Genomic DNA, 20,361 nt, shown 5'->3' with positions numbered 1-20,361 from the left:
AGATTGGATCTATTATTAATACACTATTTAGTCTGTGGTGACCTGCTTGGTATCACACATTTTGTTTCCTTTTTAAGAACTACCTGAGTTACAGGTGACAGTATGAATATGCTAAACTGTATTGTTATGCCTAGTAACAATACCCACAATTTTCAGCTGATACAAAGCCATATTTCTGTTGCTGCTTTACAGCCATGGAGATCTGACACAGTGTTTTCCATAGTCCAAATGTTTCACATTCATTTAAAATTATTCACTTTCCACCTTAAGAAATATTTATGTTGGTCTCTGGGACTAAGTGCAAGGATCACAATCAGGTCTGATGGATATAACTACCAATCTGCATTTAGGCTCAAAATTTATATAATATTTACAAGAAGTAAAAACTGAATTGGATATACATAAACCATGAAGATACTATTTAAAATTCTGTAAACCATATGTTGCATAAAACTACATACACTGTTGTGAAACACACTGTTCTTATTTACATTACTCCTTCAGAGCATTTTAATGGGAAAGAATGACTCACTGAACAAAATACTATCTGATCTACATCTATGAAGATTTCACCTACCTGTATTTAAATTATGTATGTCAAGTACGCCAAGTAATGTGTAAGTATGCATGAATTCTCTTCATTTAAATTATTAAAATAAACAGTTTTAGTCAAAGTCTGCTAAATGGAGTCCTCTGAACATAAGATTACATAAGATTAAGTTCCATCTTTACCATTATATGGGAATATTCACTTTGGCAACGTGACACAAAAACAATTCAAATGGGCTTGGAGGTGCAGCTACAAAGCCCTGACAAACTTTTTGACTTTTGTTTAGATGGCACACGTACAGAAATGAACCACAGCAATTATTAAAAAAAAAATCAAACTAACCACCTTACTAAATTGCAGATTCACAGACTGATCCAATGTAAACAGAAGGAAACAACACTGAACTGATTTGTCAGAGTGAATCAATTTTTTAAAAATTCACTATTTCATTATGTAAGTAACTGCTCAAAAAGCATGCACTTGCATCCAGATGTTAATGGACACCACGTGCTTTTTTATCTATTTGGATTTACACAATCAAAAACTGTGCACAATGCAGATACTGTCTCTCAGTTTTCAGAAAGAGTTTCAGACTCAGTCTCTCTGAGACAGATTATTTGCCTTGTCCACTGAGAATATGTTTGCTGTAAAAGACAAAAAAGGAAGGCAACCCCTGCCTTCAGAACTTACGCTCCAGAAGACGAACAGAGAAAAGAGTTTTTCTCCCAGAGGCAATCAAGGTACAGGAGTTCAGGCCAATGTCCCACCCTTCAGGATGACACCCTTTTCCAGACACATCCATACATAATTTGACTGCTGGCATGGAAACAGCTTGCATAAATACTACAGAATCATACTTTCATGTAGCCTTGTCTGTGCCAGGTATGACCTTCTCCAGTCCCTCCCCCCATTCTCCTCTTCCCTTTAAGCATAGCCACCTGTCCAGCTCCTGCCAATTCATCTGACCAAAAAAGGGCAAAGATAAAAATCTAAGAATTTGTATTTGTCAGCACAAGGAACAGTATGTCAGTCTTGCCATCAGGCTTTATTTTCTAGCCCCTTACACAGCAGTAGCATCTAGGGACCAACAAAGCACAGAGCATCACTGACATCCTCAGGATAATGGAGTCAGCATTCCCGACTGACTGGCCTACACCTGTCCAGCACCAAACCTGAACAACCTTTCTCCTCTGACACAGAAGTGACTCTTCAAAAGCAAAATGGAAAATAAGTTATCAAGGTCTTACTTCCATGTGAAATGCCTCTTTATTTTACAAATAACATTATTATCAGTTTCTGGACTCTACTCTCAGCACTGTAACTTATTCTAGGTAAAAAGATCAAACCATAGGATCACACACTGCACTGCCTTCTTCAAGAAGGTGAAGGAAAAAAAAAACCAAAAACCAACTTGGGAGGCCTTTTCAGACCTTCAAAAACCCTCACTATGTTATCCTCCCCTCTCTCAAGTCCAAATTACAGAGACTTCAAGAGGGGAAAAGAACCCCACGCATAGTTTTTATCAGTGCTTTTTAATGATGTAAAGTAGGTCCATACCTCGGGGCATAATGAAATTAATATGAGTTTACCACCATAAAAACAGGAAGAAAACCCAAACCCTTATGCCATTTAGAAAAGCGTAACTCAGCTTTCAGTGTTCTGCTGTGCAGTGGTTTACACGGGATCAACACCACATTTGTTACTGACCAAGACCTGAGTATTTTTCATTCTGCACTATGGATAGGAACAGTTTTCAGAAGCTGTAAAAACACAGCTCTAGCTTGCTTGCTTTTCAGCAATCCATGGATTATTTAAGTCTAAATAAATATTACTTCACTAGCAGACAACATAATCTTTTAATGAATGGACTTCCTCATATTTCCAATCTGTTTATATATAAAAAGCAACAACTAATATTCAAATGTAAAGAAATGGCTCTCACTAATCTTGAGATAAGTTAACCAATCCTAATTTTTTTTTTAATAAGAGGGATGGTCTTCCAGACAAGGAAGGAATTTGAAAGCACAGCAAGCAATGATGAAACAAAATTACCCATAGACAATTGTCAAAAAGGAAGTTTACAGATCTGAGGGTTTTGGCTGGGGTGGAGTCAGTTTTCTTACCAGTGATGAGTATGGGGCTGTGTTTTGGATTTGTGCTGAACACAGGGTTGATAATACAGAGCTGGTTTTGTTATTGCAGAGCAGGGCTTGCACAGAGCCGAGGCGTTTTCTGCTTTTGGTATGGCCACGCTGGCAAGGGAGTTGGGGGTGCATGGGAGGCTGGGAGGAGACACAGCCAGGCCAGGTGACCCAAACTGGCCAAAGGGATATTCCAGACCATATGACATCATGCTCAGTATATAAAGTGGGAGGAAGGAGGAAGAAGGGGAGGCACATTTGGAGTGATGGTGTTTGTCCTCCCAAGTAACCATTACGTGTGATGGGGCCCTGTTCTCCTGGAAGTGGCTGAACACCTGCCTGCTTATGAGAATCAGTGAATTAATTCCTTTTTTTGTTTTGCTTGTGTGCACAAGTTTTGCTTTTCCTTTTAAACCATCTTTATCTTAACCCACAAGTTTTTTCACTTTTACCCTTCTAATTGTCTCCTTGATCCCACTGGTGGAGGAGTGAGTGAGCAGCTGTGTGGGGCTTGGCTGCTGGCTGGGGTTAAACCATGACAATGGGGCTTTTGCCTTTCTTTTCTGGTATCCATCCCTTATTTTCTTCTTCTTACTTATGAAATAAATATTCATGCTATAGATTTGACAAAACTTGCTGAAAAAATAATTGCATGAGATAAAGAAACTAAATATTTTAAATATAGTCACCAGTCGTCTTTGGGTTTTGTTATTCTTGCTGCTGCAACTTTTTCAATGTTAAAAATGTTTGATGATTTATAAATGTCATATTGTTATACACTTGAAACTTGCAACCTATTCCTAGAACAAGATCTGTTTTGAGACAGATCTGCTTTGAAATTGGTAGAAATTGAAATACAAATATTTTTCACTTGAGCTGCTACACCTCTATAGATGAGGTAGTCATGCATTTATCTTGGGCAAGCCTGTATGTTTTATATTCAGGACTGTCTCCTATTAATAAAATTACACATAATTTAGACCTCATTTCTTGCTTATCTGTTATTTTGCTCTTCAATATATGGGGTCAATTTGAGCAATTTGCAGCGTTGAACTAAGTCAAGACCTTTTCTGCTCCTCAACCCACTCCACCAGGGAGCAGGCTGGAGGTGCACAAGGAGTTGTGAGGGGTCACAGCCAGGACAGCTGACTCCAACAGATCCAAGAGATATTCCAGACCCTATGACCTCATGCTCAGCATATTGAGCGGGGGGGATGAAAAAGGATGCAGGGGGCGTTCAGAATGACCACATTTGTCTTCGCAAACCACCATGATGCATGATGAAGCCTTACTTTCCTCAGGATGAACACTTGCCTGCTCATGGGAAGAGGTGAATGAACTCCTTGTTTTACTTTGCCTATACATGCATCTTTTGCCTTAGCTCCCAGTGTTATTGCTGCACAGAGATAAATATTAATAGCCAGAAGTTACCAAATTATTCTATCAAGATATATCTTCAATTTGACTGTTACTGTAGTAGCGTGAATTATTTAGTGATCCTGGGGCAGGAAAGTGCACACGAAGAACTTGTGCTAATAAAACGTCAGCTACACCCCATCCTGAAAAATATTGGAGAAAAGCGCAGGACAGTAACAAGCATTCTCAAGAATGCAAGTCCAGGATGATAGCTGAAGTCTATTACTTGTGTTTGGCCTACTACTGTTGCTTGGATTTGCATCTCATCCTTGGTCCCTGCCTGTAAATCAAATGCCACACTACTGTTTGCATTACGGTGCATCACAATCCCACTCTAACTGGAAAACAGACTCTAAGACTTGCACAGAATTTTTTTAACAGGCTCAAGAACTCTGTTGGAACTATTTTCAAATTATCACATACCTCTTTGAGTATTTCCTGTGTTCCTCCTTATATAATTCAATAGTAACTTTCTATGGACGCAGACATGAGGAAGGAAAACATATTTATTTGCTTTTATTTACAGTCAACTTTGCTTTAAGGATTTAATTTTATGGCTCCCTCAGTATTTATATCTACAAATGACTTCAGATGAGCTTATCCTAGCAACTGTCAGCCCTTAAAAATTAAATCACAGATGAGCAGCAGGGTTTGCTTTTTTTACCCCCAAGATCATGAAGAATGAACAGAATATAGATTGTTTCATAAAACAAGGAGAAAAAGCAGCATCAGCAAACAAGCATAGAAAACTGATATGAAATCTACACTGCATTCCTTAAAGACAAGAATATTCAGGAGTTTTAGATGGGGACAGAGAGACTGTAGATTTAATATCCAAACTTACTGAATGATAACAAATTCATTAAATAGATCTTTCAGGCCTCACAGGCAACTAGCACTGCAACCACTTCTAGCACATTTTTATTGTTAAAAAGATTTATTTAAAACAGAGCAGCATGAATTACTTCATCAAGATCACTGCTATTATAATGAATCATTAATATCCTAGTGAAAAATTTATTATTATGAATAATACATTCAAAATGATGAGACAGAAAATGAAGCATTACTCTGTGAAGTATCAGAGAAAATCAAAGTGATGTTATGAAAGCTGGCAAGATAACCATCATTTTTTGTTCTAAATCTTTCTAGATGTCTTTCCAGATGCTTTACCTTTATTATATTTTCTTATCAAATATTTATATTTTAACTGAAGGAAAAACAAATATGTTAAGCAATTTTCCTCCCTTTCTATGAATAAAATGTCCAAGTATATCCATTACTTTGCCCACAAAACAAGTTCTACCCTCGGGGGGCCCATTTTTGTCTTCAAAACATTTATTTGAGCATATGTGATTGTGAAACAAAATATCTTCTTTGCAATAAACAGCAAAGTTATTTTTTCAAACTATCTACTGCGTATATAGCAGAGTTAGAGGAGGCTTAGATAAAATGTGTTAGATGAGGTAATTTTGATACTTGCACTATGCTCAGATAGGGAATCAGGTCCCAGAGTAATAATCATTTCAATATAAATGCTACAGAATAAAAACTTACCGCAAATAGAATAATTACTCTCTTTTCCGTGGAGTTAGGATCAGAGCAATCAACTTGTCTTTGAGTTGCAGTGCACAAAAGTTGCACTGTGGCTTACTACAACTGAGGTCAGACAAGCCAAATAACAAGCATATTATTTGGGATGGACTTCTGCAGCTAACTAGTTTTAAAGTAAGCCCAAAACAGAAAACACCACATTAGAGTCCAGCCAAAGGACAAGGTTCGAATTAAACTTTGAATGGGGATTAAATATTCGTTGTATTATTGATAGATTTGATTTGTCCATTCTCCTTGACAGGTTTGTGTATATTACATCAAAGCAAGCAATGCTACAACTATCCTTGCCTTGTGGCATGAAATGACAAAAGACTCAGTGGTACCTTAGAATTTGATGTGGACTCCAAAAAGCAAAGCCTGTTGCCAAATCCTTCTGCAGCAAGACACAATTTCTGTTGCTCCTTGTGAACGGTTGCTGTGCACTGCAGAACCACTTCATCATCCTACCAAAAAAAAAAAAAAAAAGCAAAAAGAGAACTAGGGTTATGCTTCTGACCCAACAAGACCTGTGGAAGCTTTTAGAAAATCATTGTTAAATGCACGAACTGTTGTCCCTGAACACAAGTGGAATCAAAGCTCAGCATATTTTTTATTGAGTTGTAAATGTGGGCAAATCAATTAAAATAATTCAAAAACTGCATATGTGCTTTCCCTGTTTGCCTGTCCTTGTAATAAAGAGGACAAGTTTTATTTTAACTACACCCAAAGTACACAGGAATTAGTATTTCTTTCATAGGTCAGTCATACAATGCAAAGGAGTAGAAAAGCTTAAAAATCAATTAATTGATGGGTACCATATACATTTGAATTAACTTGCTTGTGTATATATTGCACATATTCTAGTTAGTGCAACTTGCTTAGAAGGTTGTAAAGAACTAAGTAAGCAAACAAAACAAATTTTCCTATCTTCAGAGTCATTTTGTATACATAGTTCATAACTTAAGTTTTTTGCAGTAAGTTGAAAAGTAATCTTTGTATAATCTTGTGTAAATAAAGGATTTTTCTTCCAAAAAGCTAGTGTCTACTCACTGCTGCTCCTTGTAAAGCTGTGGAGAGAACTACCCACAGTTTCCTAACAGAAGGAGGTGTGGTGACTTGCTGTGACTTTTGTGACTGGTGAAGACGTTGTGATAGAAGGTAATAGAAGTATGATAGCTAAGGAGAGTGCTGAAGCTTATCAGAGAAAGTACTACCACCATATCTTATACAGAGTTAAATAGACTTTTATGAGCTTTCCAATTAAGTGCTCTGTGCTTATCCTAATGTGCAGGCATATAAAGAGATACAGGAAATACTCAGAATTAAAAGGGAAAATGAGTTATTGGGACAGCTGTCCCACAGCTCTGCCCAGAATAGTGGAGAAAGGACGGTCCAGGAGGAACCAACGATATCTTGCACACAGCAAAGCAAACTGTGTGTTCCTTAGTCTGTAATATGTAATAACTAAAATTTTACAGGACTAATTCCCTGTAGGAATAGTCAAAGATCTTATCAACAAGGCTCAAAAAAGAGAGGCAGACCCTTATTTAAATCCCAGTACTTCTAAGTAACAAAACCATCAGCTGGAGAATCTCTGCAGAAATTTGGTTCAAGTAAAAGAATATTTTGTTGCAATGAGTCTATTTTCTAGCAAAGATTGTTTAAGAAGAGAAAAAATAGCATCTCCCTGTGCATTCTGCCAATTCATTTATGAGTTTCCAATAATAAATTTCAAATGAATGATTATGAAGAGGCCATATTTAACACCATAAATAAAATTCAATAACTACAACAATAAAACTATAGAACAAAGCATGCAACTGGAAGCAGAACAGGCTGAGACTAAAAAAATGCATGCATTAAAGCAGCAGTATTTACCAAGAAAGAGTTGTTCTTATAGGCAGCTTGCTATGTAGGGACATTCAGAAAATCTCAAATTAAATAAACACCTGAATTTAAATTGAACTGAATAATTTGAAGCCACCTGTAAACATCTATCCTGAATTAAGCTAGTCATTAATTTGGTTCCATTTACTTCACTCAAATAATTAAACTAGACTAAATTAAAGTGTATCTCAATCTGAAAAGTACAGGAGCTTATATAGAGTTTAACTGGACACTCGAAAAAATTAATTCCTGCTACCCTTTTGTAATTGTCCTCATCTAGCAAAGGTAAGCGTAGGTAAACCAATTCTCCTTGTATACCCGCAACAGTGCCCATGCTGTAGAAGTGAAAAGTAATAACTGCTTCCAGTCAGGCATTAAATTCAGGAAACGCAATACATGCATATGTTACCGGTGAAGTTCACAATGTAAAATCGAAGCTAACAAAGAAAAATCCCTGAAGGCCAATATCAAGGACCTAAAAGACCACACATACAGATCTAACAGCTTTTCTGTGTACTCTTTGTAAAAGTAACATCATATATTAAAACCCAGAGCACTTGGGAGGGAGAGAAAGTGGTGGGTTGTGTTTATTTTTTAAAGCACTAAATTACAATTTCCTATTAATAATTACAGTTGATTCAAATAAAAGTTTCTTTTCAGGTTAAAAATAGTCATGTTAGATTGAAGCTATATAAATACATTCTCCCTCCTTTCTCTTCCTAGCCCTTCCTCCTGAAGTAATCGCACCACCAGAATGGAAATTTCAGTAAGCCTGCCACCAATGTGCTAGAGTTGTTTCCAAAGAGGGTCGCTAGAGAATATTCTAACATTGTACCTCCACAGCCAGAAGCAGACAACATAGTAAAGCTACTTTCTCCTGAAATGAACCACCAATTTTGTTTTATACTGCCCCATTTTCAACTATTGTATGCTAGGTTTTTAGAGAACATTTGGAAAGTGTTCTAAATAGCCCATCTACAAAAACTATTCTATGCTGACAGCAGCAAAAATGTAAGTTGGTTTGGGGCAACTCCCTGACGTACTTAATATTAGTTAATGATCTAATGTATCACCCTTCTCTGCAAACCAATTAAGCTCAATTACCAAGCACACATGGATAATGCAGATGCTGACTGATGGAGGAATAAGAACAGGAATATAACTGCTAAATTTCCTGACACACAAACTCACTCAATTATTTTTGCAAACATTTTCCCCTTCTTTCTCTGTGCAGTGTACAGCATACATGAAGTATTTTGTTAACATAATTGGCAAATAAAAAAATACATTTTATTAATAAATGTTTACACCCTCCCATGACGTTTTCCAAAGTTTGTTTCTGGGTTGACAGGACATGTTCATTAAAACAAACCAAATTTCAACTCTGTTATATTTTCTTTGTTTTCTGTGGAGATGATCACAATAAATGTTCTCTTAATTCAGGCCACAGAGTCACAGTGTTGTGGAACTTTTTGTTCTAGGCAGGTGGTGTTGAAACAATTGGCACAAAAGGTTAAGAAAGATGTGATGCCATTGTCAGATCAAGTGAAAGGTAATTATGGATAATGACATGTCACACACACACAGAGTTCTAAGTTATTTTGCATTTCTGTGCACATCATTAGAGAATTTTCTAATATAGGCTTCACCCTAGATTTGGTCTTCCAAAATTTACTGACTATGTGTTCAGAAGAGTCCTATAGATATTCAACTTGATAGCGTGGCAGAATTATATTAAGATACACTATTCCATTAAATTTCTTTAAAGCAGACTGGTATGTGGGTAAGCATCTCGGCAGTGTTTTTCTAAACTTGTTTTCAAATCAGCAAATGATAAGCAGTTCCAATATCAAGAGGGCTAAAAATGCATAATTTCCTTATCTGAAGTCACACTACCGAAGGACCTTCACTGAAGGTCGCTTTGCGCTTGTATGAAGAACACTGCAATATGCATCATACTAAATGTCTATTAAAGAAAAATACCTTCCAGATATTCTTACATCTTGAATTATGAGTTGTCTCAAACTGCTTCATTCCTTCCTATTATCTTCTGATATTAGATCATCATAATTTTTCCTGTCAGATTAGAACTGATCAAAGTAATTTATAGTTCAAAGGGCTGTAATTGTAGCCTTCAAAAGTTAAGCAAATACATCAACTCTCCTCATACATGACTGAAAGTTTAGGGGGGTAGAGGCAATAAAAAGTTCCTGACAAGAATATTAGTGCCTTTTAAACATATCTCCAAATGTTGAGTTATTTAATATCACAGTAAAATACACACACACATAAAAAATTGACAGTTCAAGAAACCAAGCTCAGGTGTTTAATGCTAAAATGTAATCACTTGTATAAACTTTTTATCCACATGGAATATAACGTCTTGGACAAACAGTGTTTTAAGACATGTCTGTGCATGTCTGTGCATAGCTGCATTGACAAGATGATGTGCGTAGAAAAAGGAAGAAAACCTAGTCTTTTACAACACAGTTGTAAAAGATCTATTACAGCCTGTAATAGTGTGTCTCAATCATTTTCAATTAAACAAGTTTAGTATATACTTGATCTCATTAAAATGTGAATAAAAACCAGTATCTCTATTCTGCAGTAACTAACAACAGTATTTGATTTAAAGTTCATATTCAAAGCAACTACAACAGATAAAGATTATACAAAATTTCTTATAGTCTTGGAAGAAAAAACAATAGCACAAACCCAAAATCCTTGCAGTAATTTCCACTGCCAGATACATCTGCTACTCTTGTTTTGCTGATTAATCGTCACTTTGGTAAACATCTGCCTGTTTCCTCCATGGAAGTTGGAAAATTTTACTATTTCCATCCCAATTCCCTATCACCATAGCAGCTTTCACTAGTAAGTCCAAAGACACTGCTTCATCTTCTATTTTTCCTGCGTGTGGATACACAGAGAGAGGTATCTAGAGAGCAAGGGAAAGGAGGTGCTAATAACCACACAAATTCTGTGCACACAGTGGTGCTGCAGCCTATTATCAAATGTACAAGGAAATGTCAGTCACCTTAACAACAGCGGAGCACAGTCTCAGGTGTATCATATTTACTGCAACTAAGTGTGAATCTAACTTGGGAAGCTGTCCATTTAGTTTAGATATTGTAATGGATGATCCTTCTTTCCATTCTCGTTCATCTTTCAGTTCACAATCTGAGTTCCTTCATAACACTAAGGAATTTGGAAGCGCAGTAATCTCCATCCAAAAAATGTGGATGTAAGGAGCAAAGATGATACTACCTAGCTACAATAACAGAGCATGCCTACAGGATGACAGAAATGGTGCTCACATTGCTCAGCTGACTGATAACCTGAGTCAAAAAGCTATTCTCCTCCCCAGGTTTGAGGACTGAAGCACCCTCTCTATGAAAACAGGATTTGAAAGTTGGGGCTGTTCAGCCTGGAGAAGATAAGGTTGTGTGGAGACCTCACAGCAACCTTCCAGTATCTGAAGGAAGCCAGGGAAGCCAAAGAGGGACTCTGTCAGGAACTGTAGTGATGGGGCAGAGAGTAAAGGGTACAAACTAAAGAGGAGAAATTTAGGTTAGATATTAGGGTATCAAATATTTTACTGTCAGGGTGATGAGACATTGGAACAGGCCCCAACCCTGGCAGTGTCTGGTGGAAAGTGTCCCTGCCCAGGGTGAGGGGGTTGGAACTCTTTCTGAGGTCCCTTCCAACCCCCTAGCATTCAATGATGCTATGGAATGAACTTGCGGAAGGCACCGCACAGCTAAAGCTTCCACAACCAGCCATATACAGTACTTTAAGATGATGAGCAAAAACCATCTGGGAGTAACCCATTAATCCTGATAAATCCTTGTGTTTCAGCCAGTATACCAGTTCACAGTTTTAAAGATACTGTATCTCCCAGCACGAAGATATTCTGTTTTATGTCATGTCAGATATCTGCTCTGACTCAAACAGCACGAGCTTTTGATAAGCACACTACTCTATAAATTCTGATTTTTCAAGAAGCATTCTGAAAACATCTACCTGAATTTATCTATGTCACGAAGCCCTACTTATTTTTTAAACATCCAGTTTTGAAAAGCAAGGACAGTTATTGATTAAAAATTGGAACACAGCAAATTTTTAATAAAATCTATTCATTAAGAGCTACGTAATACTTGTCCTGAAAGCTTTATAATCACGGAAACTAAATAAATAACTGAATGATTTAGCAGAGGATCCAGTGACTAAACAAAACCACTGCTCACCTTTAAGAGCACTGTAGCATTTTTTTACAGCTAAAAATTACTCCTAAAATCAAAATATCGCCAGTAATAGCCATAAATTGGCAAACTGCATCCTTAGAACTGCATTCTGGAAGCCCAGATTAATGAAGGAAGAGCATGGGTTTGCTCTCAAGGTATAATATTAAAACAGCAAGTTCTCAAGCTCCTTAATAGCACACACTTTCACTTGCAGCAATTATTTGACTTGTCTATGAAATACACTCAAATCTCCTAAGATTACATGAAATAGATACCATCCAGTCAAGAAGAAAGGTTAGTTTCTCATGTCAAGATGTGGGCATCTTATATTCCAACATGAATATTTTGACTATGTGTATTTTTCCAAAAACACCAGTTTCAAGTTACGACTGTACAAAAACACAAAGGTACATAGGCATATATATGTATGTATATGTAGATATGTTCTTGTCATGTTGTTCACACATATATGCTCACATATATTTCCTTGTAATAGACAGCGTTACTGTGTCCTATTAAACCCTTAAAATTGTTACGTCCCGTGTAAAGTCAGTTCTGACTAATCCTTAACCTTCTCAATGTTAATTCTATTAAAGAACTACAACTCTCTGGCAATTCCCACAGGTGGGCACATTGACAGTGCAATAGCTGTTAGTACCTCTTCAACATGGACTTATCTGGGATTTAGAGGGTGGAGTATTTGCTGTGGCATTTTCCTGGAAACCTGATACTTGGCGGTTTGTTTGGTTGGGGTTTTTTAAATATTCATCATGTTTTATTTTCTTTTTATCCTGTACATTTTAGTACTCTATAAACTTTTAACTATTATACATACTTCTACAACTTCTGAATTCATTCATATCTGGTAATAGTTTAGTGAAGAGTCAAAAGATAGGAAAGATTGAATAATTTCTTTTTTTTTCTCTCTATTCTCTGAGAATGCAAAATATATTTTCCTACAGTATGTCATTTTCCTGTTTTACAAACTATCCCATTACTATCTCCAAGTGTTTTATTTTAACCATGCAAAAAAAGCACAGTATTGGAGCTTCTACTCTTGCTACAATCCTTTGCAGGAAAAGGTGAAGATAAATAAAGTAGTAATATACCACAAGTAATACATTTATTTAGAAACACTTTATGTACTTCAGCCCAAAGTGCTTAAACTCATCACATCACGACTATAACATTTGTATTTCCCTTCCATTTTGTGACAAAAACAGGCAACTTTTTTCAAATATTTCCCTTGATTTCAAATTTTATACTTTATATTTTACTTCTTTGCAGAGAATACAGCATATAACATGAGTTATTACTAACTAAAATAATTTGCTCTACTCCTTGCAATCTGATTATACATAATTACCTGCCTTAAAGATATAATGCTGACTCTGTGTTTCTACTGTGCCCTGACAATATACCAATTCTGAAACTGTGTAGAGAAGAGAGTGTGTCACATTTACAAAATTCAACGTTCAAAGGTTAAACTTGGTAAGTTATGCTTGTACATTCAAACCCCTACTGCTCTTTTATACGACAAATACTGCAGTTAGTGGAATGTTTCCTCAACTTCCATATACTATAAATCAGGATCTCAGCATGGACTTTAAATTAGTATCTCAATTTTCAATAGGTCCCTCAAATGCCCACAAAGGCAGAGTTCTGCTTCACTGCATCCCATTTACTGTTCAACTGTGCAACTGAACCGTGCGATGGGGATAGGCGCTACACATACTTTAATCTACTTTGTAGATTTACAAATAGAAATTTAGCCAGTACTAACTGCTTTCTGCCTAGGGAAACTGTGGAATACTTCCTGCCTTAAAAATTTCACTTCAACTTCCCTTTCCCTTGTTGAGATAAATACTAGATTACAGAGTAGAATAAAAGTTTGTAAGACCTGTGGGTCATCAAGCACAAGACTCATATAACTACAGGATATCATATGCTAACAGCATAATAGAGTCCACAAATCCATCCCCTAAGATGACCCTAGACATCTGACCAGCAAAAAAAAAAAAAAAAAAACAAAAAGAAAAATCAAAAATCAAATGTGACTTTTTTTGATGATAGGCATCTGAGTAACATACACAATGCACTTTAAGTCTTGACAGAAGCTCTACTACTACTAGTTGCCCTAGAGTCTTTTTCTTTCTGTGCTTTAGAAGGTAAAAAGCTACAACAGAGAAGTCAAGTAACAAATTAAGATGGTGTTTTTCCTTCTCCAAATCCCTGCTGACAAAAAACAGAAGCCTTGATGCATAAGATTTATGAAATACCACATGCATAACATGGAAGAACTATGATCTACAGAGATTAAATAGCTTTTCAACAATTGTAATAAAGACAGCAATAGTACACTCAGAGAGTAGCATTACTTAACTGTTAATTCTATTCTTGACTGATCAGCCAGTGCCTTCAACAAGCTACTAAACTTTATTTTGAAATACCACTCTATTAGGACAATTACTCTAGAGCTTCTGACATCTGAATGTGAAGGAAGATCATGACAGAGGTAAGAAAAGGCCAGAAACTTCTGCTTACTCTATCTGAGCTTGAACCACAACTACACTATCTCCTTGGTAGCAGATCACCATTGCAATAGTGCATCTCAGCCATTTTGACCCTTCATTTTGAACAGGGAAAGACAGAAAGCAAAAAGACTCATGATAACTAGAGAAAATTAGGAAAGATCCAGCAAAACTGCTGGGATGCAGTCTGCTTATATTTTGGGGAAATTTGGCAACATTGCTATTTTTGTCACTAAAACATGGAATAGAGGACAGGTAATACTGTTCCTTATTGCATTAAGGAAATAAGTATTAGACAGTTGGGGAAAAGTTTTCTGAAAATAAAGCACTTTTACAGACCAGTTTAGAAGCTTCATCATTATAAGACTAAAAAACTGCTCAAGAAAACTTCTTTCAGGATGATTTATGCATAGCTGAACTTGTCTTAGGATAAGAAGAAGAGAGATGACTTTTCTGGTCATGCAATTCTAAATGGTCTGAACACATTTAATTGTACACGTTTTTTTATCCTGTAGGAGGAGTAATTTCCTAAGAATGCAACCTCCTTCCAATGGAATTCTTTGGGAAAGAAAACCCCAAGCAGAACAGATGGAATTCCAAAGGACCAGATTAGCTGGTAGTTCTCAATACAGTACTATGAAGCCAGTTGCTAGTACAATAACCATGTTTCATCCTCCTCCTTCCCCAAAAAGCTCTAACTTAGTCATCAAAATAATTTACAACATTACAGCAATGTCATGGCAATCTGCAGTACTAAAGACATGCAGCAGTAAAAAATAAAAAAAGAAAACCACAACTGAAGAAAATAACCCATCCTGAGTCACACAGATGCATATTCTGCACTTGTCAGAAAAAGTCTTCACTAAAGAACAATGATAAAAAGAGCCTGTCAGAAAGCAATTACTAAATACAAGGGAAAAAACTTGTACACACTTGGATAGCGTGATGCTATATGGCAAAGCAGAGTTTATCTAGGAGCTGTACTTCAACACTGCAGAGTGTCTCCAGCACAGTGCCCATCTCAGTCTATGCATTCCACAGCCACTCAAGGGAGAGTGTGAAGGCAATGAACAAAAAGAATGCACAGCTCCAGCACACACACCTGTGTGCACCTTCTGTCCTCTGAGAAGTGCTCCATGCAGAAACAAACCTACCACTGGCTTTGGTCTGGCTGGGCACTGCTGTAGTACCGTAGGTGACCATAACCTTCAGCTGCACATGCTAGCCACCTCCTCAAGCAAACTGCTTACTAGTGATAGCAACATGCACATGATACTGAAAGCAGATGTACTATCTAGGTATAATCAAAATGCTTCCTCTTCCAGCTCTTTATTCCACAGAATCATCATGAAACAGTGTCAAATATGGTTTCAGCATTCATGTGCATGTGCTAACATGCTCTTGATTGGCTTCTACTAAAAATGTGTCTGTAAATGAACATATTTCCAAATTAGATGGTTCATTGTATTATTTCTCACCAATTAGCTCCTGTAGTCTTACAATCTTAAAAAAATAGCAAGTTCAGCTGTCAGTGTCTAATAATAAACTTGTCTGTTACCATAGTTAGCAATGGCTAGCTCTGCATCTGACACAGTTGACAGAAGAGTGGTGGAAAACATCTGCAACAAAGTGTAGATACTAAATTAAACACAAACATCTGGTGAGCTGATTTCAGCTTCTTAACAGCCTCAGTATTTCAAATTTATCTCTGATGTAATTCCACCTATTTTAGGAATTTGATAAGAATCACTATCGCTCACTAGTTCCAGGCTATGCCTCTTCTGCACTCAAAGGTGTGATTACAGCATTGGAGATCTCTACGCTATATTTGATTTTGCTGGTGTGAATAACAGTAGCAGTAAAGACAGAGGTGAGAGTAGGCTAGAAAAGGTGTCCCCAAGATTCTGCAGGCAAACACAAGATTATATCTATTATCTGAGTCAGGTAGGAAGATAGCAAACTGACTCTAACAAATATCAAGGACTTAATAACCCCACAGCACTCACAGTTAATAAATCCCGAATCTCACCACTATCTGAAAATGCTGGATCTGAAAATAATCACAGAAGCATTTCAGTTTTACAACACTTTTCTGAGAAATACCTCATTAATCTCAGCTGGAAAACAGAGGCACTTGTTAAAGCAAATCATTTGTTCAAGGTCACAAAATACTGAGATTCAAACTGAACACATTTTTTTTCTGTATGTTCCCATTAATGTGTTCCAGAGCAAGAAGGCTCTAAGCACACAGCCCTCTCATGAACAAGGTCCTCTCGCTCTAACTCAGACTGTGAAATCTGCCCCTCTACATCGTCCCTTTCATGCAAGAATACGTGAGAAAATGTTCATCAGTCCTCAGACTTTGATCTTGTGAGCAGTCTCAGGCAGCTAAGTCTCTAATACGACCATCTGCTTGAGTCTGCACATTCCACCCCAGCTCACTTTCTCTTCGCTTCATCTTTTATCAGCAGCATTTCTTGAATTATTCCAATTCAGCGCTCTGACAAGCTGATATTTTGCAGCTGCCCAATCAATCATGCGACCTTTCCTCTCCAACTCCCAGACTCACCTATCACTGTGTTTATTTTTGGAGCAAGGGGAAAGATTCATTCCCATCTTCATTTGTTTCAGCTATGTAATCCTCTGTCAATATTTCTCACTGTTTTCATTCTGAAGCTGCTGTAATTTATGAGATTAACCCTTTCACTTCACACATTTCCCATAAGATGCCTTCTTGTGTCCGTGAGAAGTCTACCTTTCTGAATTCTTCTTAGACTAATTCCATTTAAAAAAATTCTCTCAGACTACTGTTCACAACTTCTCCTCTGAGTATCTTTGATTTATGACTTATTCTTTCCTGCAGACCACTAATAAAATCATTAAGATGGGATGTGGTACCTTCCCATGGGCATGTCCAAAAGAGCCAATATTCAGTCGCTACCCAGTTTAAAATGCCACAAAAGGGCCATCACACAGCTGGAGCTGAACCATATTATGAAAGCCCGAGCAATCATTACACTGAAAACCCAGTTCCTAGACATCTTCACTATATAATCAAGTGCAAAAGAGATTTTAACTTTTTGTATTAGAGATATTGGTTGTACCTTCAAAAAAGGGACCAATATCCACTGTCTCCAAAGAGAGCTGCTGTTTTATCTCTTCTTAACCTGCCCCAACGTACCTATTTCTCAAAACATCAATGTACAAAACAAAGACTGCAGCAGTCTTAAAACACTATGCTATAAACTTTATATCTAAGCAACTATAATGCCTAGATACCAGGAAATAAATGCCTTTTGTAGGGACAGTGCAGCTGACAGGAAGAACACTAAATTGACAGAAGTGGCAGATGAATCTCATTCCCAGATCTCCCACCAAAATTCTCATTTGTCAAGTTACTCCCCTGTGCTTAAGACCTTTATCCCCACCTTATTGGCCATATTTGTTTAGCCTTTAAAAAAAATACTCAAAAGAAAAAGCTTCCATAAGTACAATGCTAGAAAAATATATACAATACAATAAAGCAGCTTGAAGTCTGCTTGGTGGCCTTACCTGCAGGGCCCTGGGAACAGGCAACAGTGAATAGGTCAGGTGCTTGGTTCCAAGGCTGCCTGTGGCCCGCAGCTGAGATATTTTTCCTCTGTTTAGCACAATTATCATCAAGTTTGAACAGTAGTCATATTTTGCAAAATCATAATATTGGAATCCTACTGCTCTCCTCTTCAAAAAGTAAAGAAAGTAATAAGAGGCAGCAGTATAAATGGGGACTGATATTTTGAAAAAGCAGTTATTAGGGATTTTGACTACTCCCAGTGATTCAAGACAGAGCAACATATAGTAGGAGAACACGAGGTACAGACCACCATACTCCCCTGAATAAGGAACACTTTTTATGGATTGAATTTTTATTTCTTATCCATCTATCCCTGAAAAAATCCATGGCATTTGCCTCTGTATTTCCAGATATCTCTTGAAAAATTCTTCTTCTCAGGTGTACTCTCTGTTATTCCCTGATTTTCTAACCTCACCACTTTAAAACATCTTCCGTTTTAAAAGCCTCTCCAACATCTCTACCTCAGTTCTCATGATGCACACATTTGGCCACACTAAGCAGTAGGAAGAAAGGAGGAGACTTTTGGTAGCCCTTTCTACATACCCAGGGATGTCACTACAAGAAAGACAAAATGCCAAACAGAGGTGGCCTGATCTTGACCACATTTAGGAATAAATCACTATACCTAGCACATTGTAGTTTATATGCATATTGCATGACAAATATAAAATAATTTCTGTTTTGGGGGGAGGATGTCCTACCCATAATATCAGCTGCCAGTCAAGGCAGTAGCACTGGGATAGCCAAGGATGTGAAGCCTGCTAGGCAAGGCTGAGAGGGTCATTTTTTTATTGTCAGGCATTTTCAGCCCTAGTAATGGTACTCAGCTTTACAGGGAAACTGTTGTGAGGAAAACATTTCTCAAGCCAGGAACCACAGATCATACTGACAATTCTTGTTATCTTTACCCCAATTTAGAATCACGGTAGTTAAGCTGTATTTATTCTACAACTTTAATCAAGTTGTATGACAAGCAACATCATTGGAGCCCTGTTTTTAGTGAACTCTGCTTTAAGAAAGATATTCTAGTCAATAGTAATTGGGCATTTTATTTAACTCACCAGCCCTACTTTTACCTCCCTTTTATGATAAAACTTGAAAAAACACTTTTTTTTTTTAAATTATGCTTCAAACCACTCTAATATAATCCATAAAATTGCCCTGATATGTCCTAGGAAAAATATAATAAAGTAAAAAAAACCTCATTTTATTTGACACATCATGACATACCATGATAACAGAGCTTATCTGGCAAGATGTGTCCCCAGAAGCAGTCCCTAAATCATGTCCCATTTGCTCTGTATACTGTAAAAACACCCCACGTGTATAAGGGCCGTAAAGTGACAGAAGTCCTTTCTAATAGTAGTAGGAAGGATGCTACATGGTAGCAACAAGATGCAGTAGACAAGGTGCTAAAATAATCCCAAAATATTTTGACAGGAGCCAGGTGCTCTAGGTGGCCCCTGGGCTTGCTATTTCTGACATTAAAAGTCTACTTCTTGGCAACTCCTGAAATGCTGTGAATTAGGGGATGGGGTGTGGGGGGGAAGATCTGTGGCATCCTGAAATGACAAATCTCCAGCATCAATAGCTTGAAAATGAAAACACCTGAACAGTTCTTATTCCGACTGCAGCATTTCTGCCTCAAACAGAACACATTTTCTATTTTACACCAAAGCTGGCAGGCAGGGTCTGCCAAAGCTCAGATTTTTCTGGCAAAATTTAGGTCCAGATCATCCAACAGCCACATAGCCACAGGTTTTAGTGAGCATAGGATATTGTTCTGTACTTTACCAAGTGCTGTAACTTGCTAGTATTCAATCAGTACTTGGGAATATCATAGAATGCCTCCTCCAGATAAGAATACACTCTATATTTTCTAACAATTGCATTGCCATTCCATTTCCATTTGTTGTTACAGACTGAAAAATAATTTTACTATAAAAAGACTGAAAGATTCAGTGCCATAGTAGCATAAGATTGACAATTTCTGTGTAAGAAATCAAAGCACCCTGAAGTAGAAGACTTGGTTATTAAAGACTCTGTGCAGGTGTTAACAGAATAGTAAGCAGATCCCCATGCATTCTGTGCTAATCCTGCCTTTTGAAACAGTAAAAAATTATGGGTTCCTGAAAGAATTTCCCTTTACCCCAGTTTTCAGGGCACTCAGTTTTTTAATCATTTATCTCAAGTCCTCCACAGTCTTCCTGTGTAGGTGAACAGCTCATGGAAAAGCTGCAAGATTCAACCAGCCGACTGTATACTGCTAACTTAGAAACATTAAGGAATCTTCAGACACACAGGGAAATGGCTTTCTTTCACCAGGTTCTTGAGTCAGCAGGTGACTCTTCACAGATTTTAATCAGGTGCAGTGACAGAAGGCTGC

At 37.2% G+C, this 20,361-nt stretch overlaps 1 protein-coding gene across 1 annotated transcript in view; it reads right to left on the bottom strand.

Moving 5' to 3' along the window:
- Nucleotides 1-20,361, bottom strand: part of RYR2 (ryanodine receptor 2) — a gene marked incomplete at both ends in the record, with an annotated part of 390,473 nt that overhangs the window by 283,217 nt on the left and 86,895 nt on the right. The window contains one exon of the mRNA XM_082276741.1: nt 6,045-6,164. Within this exon, the coding sequence (XP_082132867.1) occupies nt 6,045-6,164 (120 nt within the window). The remainder of the gene's footprint in view (nt 1-6,044; nt 6,165-20,361) is intronic.

Source organism: Coloeus monedula (genome assembly GCF_965178545.1).
Source record: "Coloeus monedula genome assembly, chromosome: 2".
Lineage (NCBI taxonomy): Eukaryota > Metazoa > Chordata > Aves > Passeriformes > Corvidae > Coloeus > Coloeus monedula.
Note: the sequence above shows the minus strand (reverse complement) of the source record. Positions and strands in the feature narration are given on the sequence as shown.